The 16,430-nt window shown below is 38.4% G+C and overlaps 1 protein-coding gene across 3 annotated transcripts in view; it reads right to left on the bottom strand.

Annotated features, from left to right (window-relative positions):
• Window positions 1–1,847: 1,847 nt before the first annotated feature.
• SLC35D2 (solute carrier family 35 member D2) overlaps window positions 1,848–16,430 on the bottom strand; it is a 61,023-nt gene continuing 46,440 nt past the window's right edge. For 2 of the 3 annotated variants that reach the window (XM_027094178.1, XM_027094176.1), the window contains 4 exons: window positions 11,866–11,933; window positions 4,287–4,365; window positions 3,222–3,304; window positions 1,848–2,487 (listed from right to left, as the gene is read on the bottom strand). In XM_027094178.1, coding sequence (XP_026949979.1) covers window positions 2,385–2,487; window positions 3,222–3,304; window positions 4,287–4,365; window positions 11,866–11,933 — 333 coding nt within the window. In that variant the 3' untranslated portion in view covers window positions 1,848–2,384. Of the gene's footprint in view, window positions 2,488–3,221; window positions 3,305–4,286; window positions 4,406–11,865; window positions 11,934–16,430 lie in introns of all 3 variants that reach the window. The other variant, XM_027094177.1, reaches the window with a different exon arrangement.

The raw sequence follows: 16,430 nt of genomic DNA, 5'->3' as shown, positions 1-16,430 counted from the left end.
GAGGCCCACGTACCGCAAAAAAAAACCTACAATGAGATATCACTTCACATCCATTAGCACACCTACTACTACTACTACCAAAAAAAAAAAAAAAAAAGGAAACAAGTGGTGAGGATGTGGAGAAACTGGAATCCCTGTGCACTGTTGGTGGGAATATAAAATGGTGCAGCTGTGGTCCATGTGTTACCGTGAAAAACAAACGATGGGGTTTGGAGAGCTCCCAGTTCATGAACACACTGATGTGCTGGGAGCGGGGCACACCTGGAGGAGTCGTGAAAGCTCCAAACCATTTCCCACATACCTTGTCCTATGCATTTCTTCCCTTTGGCTGTTCCTGAGTTGTATGCTTCATAATAAACTGGCAATAGAGAGTAAAGCACTTCCCTGAGTTCTGTGAGCCATTCTAGCAAATTATTAAACCCGAGGAAGGGGGTGTGGAGACCCCAGATTGATGGTTAGTTGGTCAGAAGCACCATTCACAACCTGGGACTTGGGTTTGGCATCTGAAGTAGGGGGCAGTCTTGGGGAACTAAGCCCTTAACCTGTGGGCTCTGTGCTAACTCTGGGTACTTAAGAGTCTGCATTTAATTGTAGGACCCCTAGTTGGTGTCCAAAGAGTTGGAGAATTACTTAATGTGAGGGAAAGATCCCACACATTTGGCATCAGAAGTGCTCTGTGTATAGAGGAAACAAGTTTCCTTTTACCATCTGAAAGAACGGAAAGCAGGGTCTCAAAGACATATTTGTGCACCCATGTTCGTAACAGGATTATACACAAACAGCCAAGAGGTAGAAGCAATCCAAGTGTCCACTGACAGACGAATGGATAAACAAAATGCGGTATATCCATATGATGGAATATTATTTAGTCTTAAAAAGGAAAGAAATTTGGACACATGCTGCAACATGGATGAAACTTGATGATATTATCCTAAGCGAAATAAGCCAGCTACTGAAAGATAAATATTGTGGGATTCTACTTTTATGAGGTACCTACAGTAGTCACATTCACAGAGAAAGAAAGTAGAATGGTGGTTGCCAGGAGCTGGGGAAAGGGAGGAATGGGGAATTATTGTTTAATGGATATAGAGTTTCAGTTTTGCAACATGAAAAAGTTCTGGAGATTGGCTACACAACAGTGTGCATATACTTAACACTACTGAAGTGTACACTTAGAAACGGTTAAGATGGTAAATTTTATGTTAGGTGTATTTTACAATTAAAATTTTTTAAATTTTAAAGTAAATTCAAACATGTCAACAGAATCATTCCTTCATTTGCTGCCCTGTCCATCTGGCTCAGCTTCTATAAACTTAGAAAGTCAGAGCTGGCAGGGATTTGGAGACATAGTTCCATTTTAAAGATTAAAAAATGGAGGCGACAGTGGCAAGGTGACCTGTGAAGGTCTTGGTATGTTAGCAGTGAAGACAAGACTAGAAAGAAGAGCTCCTGACTGGCCCCCTCCAGACTGGGGCCCTACCCTCCACCACGACCCCAACGGGGACAGTCCGTTTCTTAACGGAGATGATAATAACTCTCATCCAAACCGGGGTTCCTTCCCACACACCACTGGTCTGGGGGGTCAGGCAAGCCCAGGAAAAAAATGTACCTTGGTTAAAGTCCCTATGATCTGAATTTCAAAGCCCCTGAACAAACCTGGAAGGAGAAGAGGAGAGAAATACGACCAACTTAAATGCTGACAGGGCACACTGAGTATTGTTTTTTCCATTGAGTTATTTTGTAATCTTTCCCAACATAAGCCTTGAGAGGAATATTACCCTTCAAGGCAGACTGAATAAATGACCTACTGTTTTTCTGCCTGTCTACAATAGTATCACAGTATGAGGTATGCATATAAATTATTTTTTATTTTACTTTGATGATTGGGAAAAGATACCAACATATAAGATCAAATCAAAGCTAGCAAATAACTCTACTGGCAGTTAAGTGGCTGATTTTATTAAAATAAAGACATGTCTGTTTAAACCAAAAAAATGTTGCCGCTGGCACTCTGCTTTGGCTGGGACCTTTGAAATTAAGGCCAAGGTGCAGATAAGCACCCTCACAGCATCGGCCTCCTTTGAAGCACTCGCAGTACCTGGAACAGCACACAGATGTGCGGTCCACGCAAGTGCCTTGGAAACAATCCCTTTCACCAGTGGTTTATTTTGAGAAGATTCACTTTCAGCTGGTAAGGCTTTGCCCGGATACATTTCTCAGGGCTGACGATGGCTCCTCAGGCAGCACATGATGTAGATTCTCTTTGCATTTTGCAGACATTCCTGTTGTGCCTTAACCAGGGGTGAGCGCCACAACCAAAACAGCTGGGAATATTCCCTCATCCCCGCCAGTCTGCAAGCCAGTCTGCAATTCTGCCCCAGGTTCTAGCCCTTCAAATCCTGAGGGATGTTTTCTTCGTCCACAGGTTGCTTAGGTTTTAACTGGCTGTTTAAAGTTAAAAAGGAGTATCTCAAGCCCCCTGCCATGCTGAAAGGAGAATAAAAAAGAGTGAAAATAAATTCCATAGATGATACAACCAACAGTTACTGACATCTTTACAAATACAGTCAACTTAATTTTTTTGATAACTTGGCTGTTTGTTTCTTTTTCTTTATTTTATTGAAGTATAGGTGATTTACAATGCAGTCAGCTTAATTTGAAGGGAATTATTGAGCCCCCTGTTTTACTTCCTCAAATTTGTGTATTAATCGATGAGAATTAACCCTCTTATTTACAAATCTGTGGGGGCAGAAAAAGAGCAGATCAAGTCTGATAGAGAAACTTGGAGAAAAGATAAGCCCTTGGTTATTACTTGAATAAACTATACAGTATTATCCTAAAATAGTGTCCCACCTCTGAGACCCCAAAATGCCTTTCAAAAGTATCTTAGTCACTCCTCCCAATATCCTTAGCACGTGGTGCTTCAATGGAGCACAGATTTAGTGAGACCCATTCACAAAAGGAAGACACACAACTTAAGGGCTTTTCTGAGAGGGGGAAACAGAAAATTAGATCTCAACCCTTTGAATTTTCATTACATGGCCCCATGGTCCACATGAAAGAGTATGTCATAAAAAGAGATGAACTGAATGATTTAAGTGAATTTTATCCTAGAAATTGTAAAGTCAAAACACCTCCTGCTCTTTCACTTATAACAGATTAATCAGGCTTTTAAAAATTCATATTTTACTAAAATGAGTTCATTTAAAAACCCCACTTACCAAATATTTAACCCTACAAAGTTTAATACAGAGAAAATGTAGTCTCCACCTACTAACATTCCAATGTAGGCAACGGATACGTTCTGCAGAAAAAGAGAGGATTAATGATTTTAAAAGTAAAGGCTTTAGGGGGAAAACTCATATATATAGTGAAACCTGAAACTAAATATTTTAGTTACTTTTCAAAGAGACTCGCATATAGCAGGGGTTCATGGAATATTGAGTAAGTGGATAAAAACCATTACATATGGCTTTATAAAGAAAATGAAATAAACTACAGCACCATAATCACAGAAACTGCATTATCCATACCCTCTTCCAGTTAATACATAGGAAGAAGATGTAAGAGTTGGGTTGTAATCAGCTTTCCAGATTTCATCTCTTTACCATCATTGGGTAGTGAATTTTAATCATATTAGTCCTAAACTTGAACAAACTAAGACATCTGATAAATTACAAGCAGTACTCTGTCCAGTGTATTCTCAGAGGCCCTTGGGCAGCCAACAGAGAAGTCACCTGTTGAAGCACTCACTCACGGTAGGAGTTCACGTGAACAGAAACACAAAGCAACTGCAGAACAGAATTTAGAACACCTCCACCCTCCTATTCATTAGCGTGTGTTCAAATGCATGTACACACACGCAGCATACACACCAGTCCCAGAGTTAATCACCTTATAATTGAGCATAGATCTAGGCCGAAAACAGTTCTTCACAAGAATTCCCTTTCTTAGTCAGCAAGGTTCTCCCAGAAAACCAAACTGTAGATCACAAGGTATCTTAGCACAGAAATTTGGTATTTTTTTCAGCTATTTCACTTGGTTTTCCCAGGCCATCCCTTCCCACCATTCCCAATTTAAGTCATAATTTGTCTCTTCCTTTTAAATGAGCAAGTCTTCCCTCTTTTTGTGGATTAGGAGATTAGAAGACGTAAGGAGGGGTTACCCAGGCACAGCTGAAAATTTCACAAGCCTCCTTTCTTACTACAGCACGGATAATAACAACAATAAAATCAAACAGTCAACTCCCCAATTTGGTTGTGCATTTCAAGGCTTCAACCACTTACCTTGATGGCTCCAACCACCGCCGTCGTCAGGGCCGAATTGTAATAGCTGCACAAAAGTGTGGAGTACATCAACAGAAACCTGGGGCAACGGAGAAAACACTTGAGTGTGCCTTACTGGTCTGGGTAATAAACAGATTAAGAAGAGCCAGTAAGTGACCCACACAGGCATTTTAAACAAATAAAAAAGAAAAACACACCATAAAGATTTAAAATTACCTACATCTTAAAACATCTCAATAATTCGATATTTTCAGCAAAATGGTCCAGTCGTGCATTAGCCAAACTGTCTACCTTAGGTGTCCTTTTCATTTTGTCTGTGCATTTTCCATCAGTGTTTCCACAAAAAGGGGATAAGGACAATGAGATTTTTTAAATGATCTGAAATCTTTCGTTTAACAGATGTTACAACAGTGGGTTTCAACCCTCTCTGTGCATCAGAATCACCTGGTGCACTTTTAACACCATGATGCCCGGCAGAGGGTCTCCAACTGGTTTGAGGTGGGGACCCAGCCATATGCCATATCAAAGCTCTATAGATGATTCTAATGTGCAGCCAGTTCTGAGAACCACTGGTGTTAGCAGGGAAAACCAGCTGAATGATTGCTAGCTTTGGACAAAGAAGATTTAAATAATGGATTCCACATGCCAGTGGTACTCCTGTACCTTATTACTAACGTTAATCTGACAGGCATTCAACACGGACCAGTATATTGGCACTTGTCAACAAAATGACTACAGAATCATGACCAAACACCAGATAAGAAAATATACGTATACACAGGAATGTAGAATTCAATCAGAGATAAAGAAATATATTCATTTCACTCAAGTAGTAATGAAAATTAGCTGTAACCTAGGTGAGGTGCAAAATTTCATCCACTGGAATCAGGTGATTAAATGTTGAAAGAGGTTACAATAAAAACTGGTTGAGAATGAGACTGGAAAGATACTGAGAGAGCGTAAGATGTATTGGATTTTAAAGCTAAACACCAGTTAGAAGGCATGAGCTTGGGCATTGTACTCTAAGAAAGGGCTCAGCCCCTAAGCATTAGGGAGACTCCCCCTGGGGCAATTTAGCACCCAGTCGCAGGTCCAGGCCCAAACTTCTGATTGTTAATAACAGAATCTAGATCACAAACAGTAACCGTTTTTGTCCTGAGTATGTTCATCACCCGGGATGATAGAGAAAAAATATTAGCGATGACATACATCAAGCTGAGGAATAAACTCAATTACAAACAAATTCTGTAATCTTCAAAATAATGTCTGTCTTTGTTATTAAGGTAATTACAACAATTTGGCAAGTTAGAGAATCCAACATCTTGGTCTTTGTGGCTTGTATTTAAAATGTGCAATTGATATTAAATTTGCAATTTTCACTTGAATGGGGTAAGAAAATCTAAGTCTGTACACAGTATTCAAATGTTTAAAAGAAGCTGATTTACCACATTGCCAAGTTTGGTTTATTAGATTTCAAAGAGTTGCTAGGCTTGTAAAGCAACCTGGCCCATCAGCTTCTCTAGGGCCTTATTAAGGCTTGGAATTGCTGGAAAAATCAGGTAAATTACATTTGTAAATCACATTTTAAATGTTTAACTTTTTTTAATTCACTAAGTTGTAAACAAGACTGATTTACAGTAAATTACTTAGGAGATTTCAATCAGTTAAACTTGGGTTAACAAACCATTAATCAAATAATGAAAGTAAATATTCTTATGTTAGTATAAAAATTACTAGCTTTATAAATAGAGCAAGAATATTTATAAATTGGCTTAAGAAAATCTAAGTTTTTTTAAATTTTTACAATTTTAATAAATTCAACATTAATTCAGAGTCCCAGGGAACTATAAATAATCCAACTTATGCGTAAAATGAAAAGATTAAAAAACTCAACCTGGTGTTACTTGGTGCCTGCCCTGCTGGGCCTGGGTAGTAAGAGTATATAAACCCACAGCATCTGCCCTGAAGGAGCTAAGAGTCTAATAAAATAACAGAGATCACAACTCCCAGGAGGGGCCCAACCCAATTTCCAGGACACAGAAAAGCTTCCGGCAGGCTTCCTAAACTGGAGCGCAGCCTTAAACTTAGACAGTCATGAATATCCTTTATGTCCTATTTTTGCTTAAAATTTCCTATTCCAGGGTTTCCAATCATGCAATGTTTTCTTCATTCCACATTTTAGCGAAACCACCTTGGCCAATATCCATCTAGCATGAGTGTGGGCCACTAGGACACTCACCCACCAGCTGGGCTGAGCGAGGGGAGGAGTCCCTGTCTCCAGCCTCCTGGGGGAGTTTGAATTAGCGGCAGTCCTCCTAAGTGACAGATGGCATCTGACACAGGAACAGCCACTTTCTGCAGACAGAAAGGCTGCACTTCTTAGTATACCACCTGGGTGTCCCCAGAGAGGGTAACTATAAAATGACGAGGATCAAAGGAGTGTATTAAAACTTTTTCTAAGAAACATGATTTATTTCTATACGCAAATATGCACCTACACTGTCCTTTGGCTAAGACCAAGGTTCTGAATTAAAAGACCCTCCATTAACTCAATGCAAAGGAAACCACTTTTAACACCAAAAATGTCAACCTCCACATGACAGTTTTGATTTTAGCATCTGTGAATTAATAAAATGTAAAGATATTTAAAAGCACGGCTGAATTCTCAGTACATTTCTGCCATTACGTACTTATAAAATCGTACTTATCATCTGTGTACATTTGAAAAATAATGGCACATACAAAAGATACACATTTATTCAGACAACAGATACCAGCTGGTGTTTTGGCTTATAGGGCCCCAAGGGATGGAGGTACCCATGTGAAAACCCCTGAACCAGAACCCTTGCTCAAAGGTTTCTTCCTGTTTCTGAAAAATAACACAAAAAATAACTGATTAACCCAAAGTTGGACGGCACACCCGTGGGAGTCACAGGCAGAACTCAAATGGCCTTGTTTACAACTTGTTGCTGGTTACCATTCCATGTACACGCATACAAAGAAGTCCAACACAAATGTTCAAATAATAAAATGTGACTTTTACACTCCTTCCACCAACCACAATTGTACCCAAGCACATTACTCTCTTATTTCAGATTTCAAAGAATTTCAAGTAATCTCATCTTGCCCATCTCTGGTAAGGACTCTCTCCTACCCCAGACCTCAGTGGTGTGCCAGGGAAGCCAAAGTCATGGGATAAATATGATCTATTTTCCTGGAGCATCGATTTTACGCTACAATGTGGTTTGTTGGGAAATGATGGAAATATCTACACTCTTTGAAGGTTCTGTCACTCCTGTGTCCAAGCAATCAGCAGAATCCTATTTTGTCTTGGACCCTACATCTTGGCAGGATCAGTGAAGGTTCAAAGAATAGAACATTTTTTATGCTGTGAGTAGGGAAAATTGATACATTTGTGTTTCTATTAAGGAATATATTACTGCTTCAGTGAGATCAAAGAGGCTGCTACTAGGGCAGAAACAGATTAGGATAATTGCCTCCAGGGCTTAGGGGCTGGTGCCAGATGCTGGTGTGAATGAACCAGAACCTGTCACTTCTCGGCAAGATTAAAAAGAACAGCAGAACTAGCTTTTTAAAATCTAGTTTGTCAACTTACATTTCAGTCTTATTTTACCTCTACCTGCATTAAATTATCGTGGCTTCCACAATCCAGTCTACCTGCCTGATGCAATTTCACTTCATCATATGCTTTATTTACAAACTCTTGATTACAAATAGCATTTCTTAAAGCTGAATCATTCACCATGACTCAGAAGAAAAGTCTGCTCTTTTCACCATTCCACTGGCTTCTTAACATACAGTTCTAAAGTGTTATAGTTTTTAAATTATATTTTCAACTCCGGATAGAGGGTTGGTGGTCAGAGAAAGCAAGTTTGAAATGCAAACTTGAAAGCAGTGAAAATAAGAAAGAAGCTGAGAGAGAGTTCTCTGGAGTCAAGGGTCGGAACACGCACATGTTAGTCCTGAGGCTCCTTGAGCATGAACCGAAGAGAAGGGACAGCCAGTTCCAGTTGTTCTGAAAAGCAAGGGTATGCTCAGAAGCTTACAATGGTTTCTATTACTGCAAAGAAGCAAGTGACCTAATCATCGTGTCCTCTGAGTGAGAAACTGTAAGAAAGCAGGATTCTGAAAAATTCACCATGCCAAAATGGAAGTTTCCTTCTAGAGCAGTTTCAGAATTAAAACATGGTGGTTGAAGATGAAGCAGACATAACAGAAGAAAAACTATTGAAGTCATGGGCCATAGGCAGAACCAAATCTGTCTGGGGTGAAAAAGGACAGCCAAACTGAACAGGCTGGGCTCAGAAATAGAAATATTAACAACAAAAACAATAGTTAACACTTACTGAACATTTTCTATATGTCCACACTAAGGGCTCTTTACTCATTCAATCCACATAACCTTATAAATTAGCTACATTACATCACTGTTCCCATTTTAAAGATAAGGAAATTGAGGCTCAGAGAGGGTAAATAACTTGTCCAAGGACCCAGAGCTAAAAAGTGGCAAAGCCAGGATTCAAATCTAGGCCATCTGATTCCAGAGTACAGGCACCTGTTAGAATGAGGCCATGATTTTAGTGTCCTCAGAAGACCCACTTAAAAAACTGAGACCTACCTAGGTTTTACCCTTAAAGTTGTAGAATCTGAAATATTAATGTTTTCATCATTTACTGATTTATTTTTAATTACTATGCCTTTATGACATTTTTACATGCAAAATGACTACTGATAAAATACTAACAACTTTTATCAAGAGAGTATTTGTTTTCTAGGAAGCACATTATTAATTGGAAAAAAAGGCATGTAGTTGTAGATCAATAGGGTCAAGATTCTGACAAAGAAGCCCCAGAAGTGCCAGCTCAAGCACTGCCCACCCCACCACTCACTGCAGACAGCTGACGTCAAAGGGTTTACTTCTTGGGACTTCCCTGGTGGCACAGTAGTTAAGAATCCACCTGCCAATACAGGGGGCACAGGTTCGAGCCCTGGTCCAGGAAGATCCCACATGCCGCGGAGCAACTAAGCCCATGCGCCACAACTACTGAGACTGCGTGCCACAACTACTGAGGCCCGCGTGCTCTAGGGCCCGCATGCTGCAACTACTGAAACCCACGTGCCTAGAGCCCGTGCTCTGCAACAAGAGAAGCTACCACAATGAGAAGCCCACGCATCACAATGAAGGGTAGCTCCCACTCACCACAACTAGAGAAAGCCCGCACATAGCAAAGAAGACCCAATGCAGCCAAAAATAAAATTTTAAAAAATAATAATGAAAAAAAAGGTTTACTTCTTGATTTCCTTCATGGAATGGGTAAATAGTAAAGTGCAAGTGAAAAAAACAGACAAAACAAAACAAAAATATTATCAAGTTTATAATGACATGAGATAAAACTAAAACTTGGCTCTGCTGTTCACAGGTGAACATGGGCTTAGGCAAGGAAACATGCTGGTCTGAGTTTGTGTGATATGGGTTGACTTTTTTTTAATTGTAATGGGGGGAAAAGGATGATTTCACCAAGGGTAACTCACAAACACAGCTTAGTAGATTTTTTTCAAAGTTACATGTTCTCAGTCAACAACTGGGAAAACTACAAATATATTACTACACTTAGGCATCCAACAATGGCTGCCTAAGTACTGACAGCACTTAGTACTCACCCACTGCCAAACAACCAATGCCTGAAAGAACACATTATTTGAGAGACTATTGGTTTTGAAAGAGGCACAAGAGATTGCCTAATATCCCCCCTTTGGAAAAGAGAGAAACTGGGTACAGAGTGATAAGGGCATTTGAGCCAGGCAGGCATCAGAGCAGCGGACAATAGGTACAGGATCAGGGTGCTTCAGGGCAGAGGCCATTGCAAAACAGCACTGTCTGTAAACTGAGCCCTGGGCCAAACCCCAAGTGAGAAGGGACACTAGCCCACTGAGGCCAGACCCTCAAAAAGGCCAGAGTGGTCCAGGTCAGGGGCACACCTGGCTACCAACTAGACTAAAAACAATTTGTCCCTGCAGGAAAGTTTCTCAAATTCCTATTTTCAGTCCACAGGACTGATTAAGATTAAATAATATGCTCACAGGTCACCAAATACACAAGAAAGCAAACCATAATGATACTCACAAACTACATATTTAGTCAACCAACGACATATTCAGATTCTCAAGAACTGCAGATATTGGAATCATCAGATGCAGAATACAGAATAGCTATGTGTGTAATATCTAAAGAAATAAAAGGTACAGTCTCAAAGAGGACCCACAAAAGAATGTTAAGAATGAACAGACAAGTTTGAAAACAAACTGTGGAACTTTTACAAATAAAGTAAAAATTGTTAAAATCAAAAACTCCAGCAGGGAGGGGCAAGATAGGGGTAGGGGATTAAGAGGTACAAAGTACTATGTATAAAATAAGTAAGGTACAAGGATATACAGTACAACACAGGGCATATAACCAATATTTTATAATAACTCTAAATGGAATATAACCTTTAAAAACTGTGAATCACTATGTGGTATACCTGAAACACATAATACTGTACATCAGCTATACCTCAATAAAAAATAAATTTAAAAAAAACCTCCAAAAAACAGGTTAAACATTAAATCAGACACAGCTAAAGAGAGAATTACTGAACTTGAGGATATACATAAAAATATTTTTACTGATGTGATTACGTTACTGCAACTAAGATCAAGTTTAAGAATTGAAGAGTGTTGATCAAAGACTCATGAATTGTCTTAGTTCATTTACACACAATGAAAATTACAGTACTAGTAATGTAAAAAAATAAGGGGGAATTCATCTTTCTTCACAGGAAAAATCTTTTGACAAATAATTCCAAGACAGTCATTCAAAGACCCTTTCTTATGGGATAAGACACAGGTGCTTGTGTATACATGGAGCCCAGTCCAGGAAGGATACTCCAAACAGCAGTTGCTTCTGGAGAGGAAAACTGCAGTGTCACAAGGCAGGGAAGAAGGGAAGGTGGCTTATGTTCCCTATGCATCCTTTTGCAGCTTTTGTATTATTTACTAGTTGTATGTATTATCTATTCATGAAAAGGACTTTACAAGTTTGGGGAACATATAAAAAGACAAACTGCACGGCCACTCAACAGGAAGCTATACCTAAGGAAAATTTTAAGAACCAAAGCCTAAAATTATTGGGCAATATAATGGCCTGGGCATCTCTCCTCAGAAAACACCCTGAATATAACAGGTACAACACTACAGAAAATGGTTATTTCCAAATATTTATGTGAGGTGAGAACCTTGGGAACCTTGGGACATTGTGACAAAGACAAAAAACACATTTGAATTTGATAGGGCTGCTGCTTTTATTTCAAACTAACTTTCAGAAATCAATATGCAACATCATATTTTGGAGGTCACATTTAGCATGGGTCCCAATCCATTCCTCTGCTGCAGTGCTACTTTTCAGTAGAAGTTGGAGAAGCAAAAAGGGATTTTGACAGAGCAGACGGAATGTATATTTTGATTTGACTTGTTAAGAGATACCATAGACCAAAGCTGCTTCTTATCTATGGCTTCTTACCCCAAAAAACAGGAAAGAAGAAACTGTATGATAAATAGAACATTCTTCCATTGGTTGAATTCAGTAGCCTATTATCAAAAAGAAAGAAAACTAATGGTTAGATTAATAATACTGGTTTTACCAGTGTGTATACTCTAGTACAAATTCCAGTTTCCCAAACAGAAAATACAGTTTCAAAAATCCTGGGTAATACTAGCTGTGTGACATTGGGCTAATTATTTTTCCTCCCTGAACCTCAGGCTCATTTTACAAACGGGGATTATTTTTTTAGAAACTTCCTCAAAAGGTCAGTGTGAGGATTTAATGAAATTGTTTAGAAACTTACAGGTGGCAAGAACAAAATGACAGCTATTATTGCTGTGGCTATCATTAAATCTTTACTAATTTGTAGTCATAAAATCAGCGTTGTGTTTTTAATAAATAATATTAAAAGAAAGCTTATTATAAATTTAATAATGCTGGCAAGACTAAGAAAACTTAAAGTTCATAAACCGTTTTCAAGAATTTGCACAAGAGGGAAAAAAAATGGGAATTCCCTGGCGGTCCAGTGGTTAGGACACAGAGCTTTCACTGCCAGGGCCCAGTTCCATCCCTGGTTGGGGAATTAAGAGCAGCCAAAAAAAAAAAAAAAAAAAGAATTTGCAAATGCTTAGGAAGTATCATGAACAAATAAACTATTGTGTGCTATTTACAAAGCAATCAAGTAATTGGGGTAGAGGAGCTGGTAGACAAAGTTTAAGACAGCTTCTGCTCTTAGGTGAGAAAATAAAAACCCTTTTCAGGTAACAATAAAAAGGAGTATTTTATTCATGATTTGTCCCTTGCCTGCGTCCAAAAATGACTTTATGGTGACTCAAGACTATATGTAAGTACATGCTGAATAACATGATTAAATATAAATTCTATTCACTTTCTATTAAGCAATACTTTGTTAGCCAAGTTTTAGTAACTTTGTAGATTTAAAACTATTTAAATCTTTCTTAAGTTTATAGTTCAAATTTTTAAACCAATTAAAATGGAATTCTCTTCTCTGATTACACTTTACTGTCACTGTTTCATTAGTAACACTTTGACCACCTCTTATGAAAAAATACACATTAAATGTTGATAACTGCCAAACATGGTTGATGGGTACATGGGATTTGTTATACTATTCTCTTTCCTTCTGAACAGGTTTGAAAGTTTTCATAATAAAACTTTCTTTTTAACACTTACTTGTGAAATAAAAAAATATAATAAATATAAATCTGTCTTACTGGCAAGCCCCAAGCTGATCAAAGGGTCATAAAACATCCAGGACAGTTTATACCAAGACAGTCAAAGATCAAAACCAAACAGAAACTTATGGAAAACATTCTGTGTCTGAAAAATTAAATAAGATTGTGAATAAGAGAAAAGCATATGCCCCAAACTTCAAACCAAAGGTAGGAAAACACTTATTTACTCAAAGAACTGGGAGTATTTATGAAAACAGTATACAAAAACTATATATTCTTGATACCACATAAACCACTGAGAGCTATGCAGTAATTTTCATAAAAATACTTGGATTCATTGCCAGCCTAAATTTTGATAGATTTTAGTTTTATTTTGTTTCTTTAATAATCATGAGGCTCTGCTGGTGGCATTTTAAAAAGTCATGTGGCATGACATTTATTTGAAAACATAGAAAGTAAAGATGAGTAACAATATTAAGTACTTCCTCCTTTAGACTCACTATTGCTATGAAAATATGTTGGAGTGTGAATCTTTTTCATTTTTCATTAATGTGTTTTTTCATCAGAAAAAAGTCCTATTATTTATCCCTATTCATCAACTGCAACATGCTAAATGTACCTTGAACTTATTGCAATGATTCAAATAACTAAAGAAAGTTCACCCACTATTTTCCAGGGGCCTAATTTGTTAACAAGAGGAGCTGGCATTACTGACTTTGTCAATCACAGATAGAATCAAGGTGCTATTACCAGATCTGCTGACTGTGTTAAGTCGATGACTGTGTAAGTCCAAGGTCCAAGAGTGAACCCCCAGTACAGTGAGTCACACACACGAGTCTTAACACAATCTCTGACCCCCTACAGTCAACCGGGAATAATGACTCATCAAAGTACTCCTTCCATTAACAAGAGAAGTTAACCTTTCACTCGAATTCCTCAATTAACTTTCAATACAATCAAACCAAACTTGGCAAATAAAATGCAATTTTATATTGCAGACTAACACACCTAATTATGTAAGTTCACTACTTTTCTGTATTTGGTTCACAGTCTAAAATGGATTCAGCCATGGTTAAAAGTGACCAACTGGAAGAAATTCATAGTGATTCAATGAACACAGAGCAAAACAACATTAGTAGTGAAAAATCTTACTATTTTTTCCTACAGAGTTTTAAAAATTACTGATTACAGTGTTATCTCTTTTGGCATCTCTTATCATATAATAATTTTAAATTAGAGCCAAATTTTTAACTTTATGGTTTTTGTATCTTTGTCATCTTATAGAAAGCCTTCTCTTACAGTCTCTTACAGAAAATAAATATATTTTTCTGATTATAATTTTTCTTATAAACTTTTAAATTAAATCCATATATTTAGCTCTGATCCATCTGGAATTTCAGTGAATAGTTATCATTGCTGGGGCTCTCAGGTAACTATAGTAACTTCTGTTTGAAATCTTAAGAGACTGATCAAATGGAAGAGGCCAGATGGGTAAATACTGAGATATTCCAGCATCAAAAGCCAGAATAGGAGCATAATATTCTCCTAGAACACCAGGATTGAATAAGTTAAGGTAAATGTTAGGCCTCTTATACTTTCTAAGCTATAAGTGATAGGTTATAGTTTTTATCATATGTGAAGGAAAGAAACAAACACTTTTCATATACTGATACAAATTAAAAAATTGAGGGGCTTCCCTGGTGGTGCAGTGGTTGGGAATCTACCTGACAATGCAGGGGACACAGGTTCGAGCCCTGGTCCGGGAAGATCCCACATGCCACAGAGCAACTAAGCCCGTGCACCACAACTACTGAGCCTGTGCTCTGGAGCCTGTGAGCCACAACTACTGAAGCCTTTGTGTCACAGCTACTGAAGCCCATGAGCCAAGAGCCAGTGCTCCGCAACAAGAGAAGCCACCGCAATGAGAAGCCTGCACACTGCAAGGAAGAATAGCTCCCGCTCACCGCAACTAGAGAAAGCCTGTGCGCAGCAACAAAGACCCAACACAGCCAAAAATAAATAAATAAAATTTTTTTTTTAAATTGAGATTACAGCAGATGACGTGTTTCTAGAGCCAGACAGCCTCCTGGATCTATCACTTACTGTCTTTGGAAAGTTTTTTGAACACTGTGCCCTAGATTCCTTGTCTATAAAATGGGGATAATAATAGTACCTTCTCCTCAAGCTACTGTGGGAATGCAACGAGACAGTTCATGTAGAATACTTCAAACGATGTCTGATAGAATAATTCCTCAATAATTATTAGCTATTTTTACTATTACTTGAGAAAGTATAATAATTCTGCATGGTAATCATTACAAGCAGGTGGCAACTTCTGAAAGCACCATGCTATAAGTTTGTAAGTCAACGATTTAAATGTGGAAATACATATTCCTATTGAAATGCTGTTATAAATTGTTAACATAATACATGTAGTCTATTTTCAAAAGGTACCTAAAATTCAGTTTCTGGTCACTACGCCATTTATAACATTGTTCCCATAGGGAAATGTGCTTTTAGTTTCAATCAGGTGTTCTAAGAGTTCCTAGAAGTTTCTAGATTTCTATTTCTAGAAATAAATATATATCTGAAAGGCTATAAAGTACCAGAATCTCAGAACAGATAAACTCCAGAGACTCAAAAGAAAAACTCATTTTTATGATAATGAAAAGAGACAAGCCGGTAGGACGTTGAGGGCTCATAATTTCACCTTGTTTATGTAATGCTGCTGACACTAAATTGGTTTAATTGATGGTAGCTGAAAAATAAATAATGTGCTTTTAGATATTCTGCCCTGTTCATCATTGCTAGAGGTATACGGGGTGCTTGCTTTGACTTCCAATATTCTGAACTAACAGTGAGGCCCAGGTTCACACACTGAGACCCCTTTAATCAAAACTGGGGTTTCTTGGTAGTTTTCAATATAAACATATGGAAATGGATGTTTACCCCTGGGGACATTGCTGCTAAGCCGTCAACCTTTCTCTTGTTCTGAGAAAGGAACTGTACAAGGGAGAAAGTATAGTTCTGAGAAAGAACAACAAGCCCTGACATTCACCCCAGGAGTCCCCGGAATCTGAAAGCTTCTAAAGTCATTCAAACCCTAAAAGGTGACAAATGGGATTGACGCTCAACCCGTGTGCACCACACAACCATGCTGACTGTTAAATACAGAAATGCTGTCAACGTCTGCCGCTGGGGTGGGGGCGACGGTGGGGGACTGTGAACCCCACCCCCGGCCCAGCAACAACAACAGGGTTAATGAAGGTTAATGCCCAGCCCATGGTGTGGAGGAGGACGTCTGTGGGAAAGGCCAGAGGCCACACTAGACCAGGATTTTGCCCAGCA

The sequence above is a fragment of the Aethalodelphis obliquidens genome, unplaced genomic scaffold, assembly GCF_003676395.1.
Source record: "Aethalodelphis obliquidens isolate GAN/ISIS:26980383/991018 unplaced genomic scaffold, ASM367639v1 scaffold88, whole genome shotgun sequence".
Classification (NCBI taxonomy): Eukaryota; Metazoa; Chordata; class Mammalia; order Artiodactyla; family Delphinidae; genus Aethalodelphis; species Aethalodelphis obliquidens.
The sequence above is the reverse complement of the archived record's forward strand: the minus strand, read 5'-3'. Positions and strand labels throughout refer to the sequence as shown.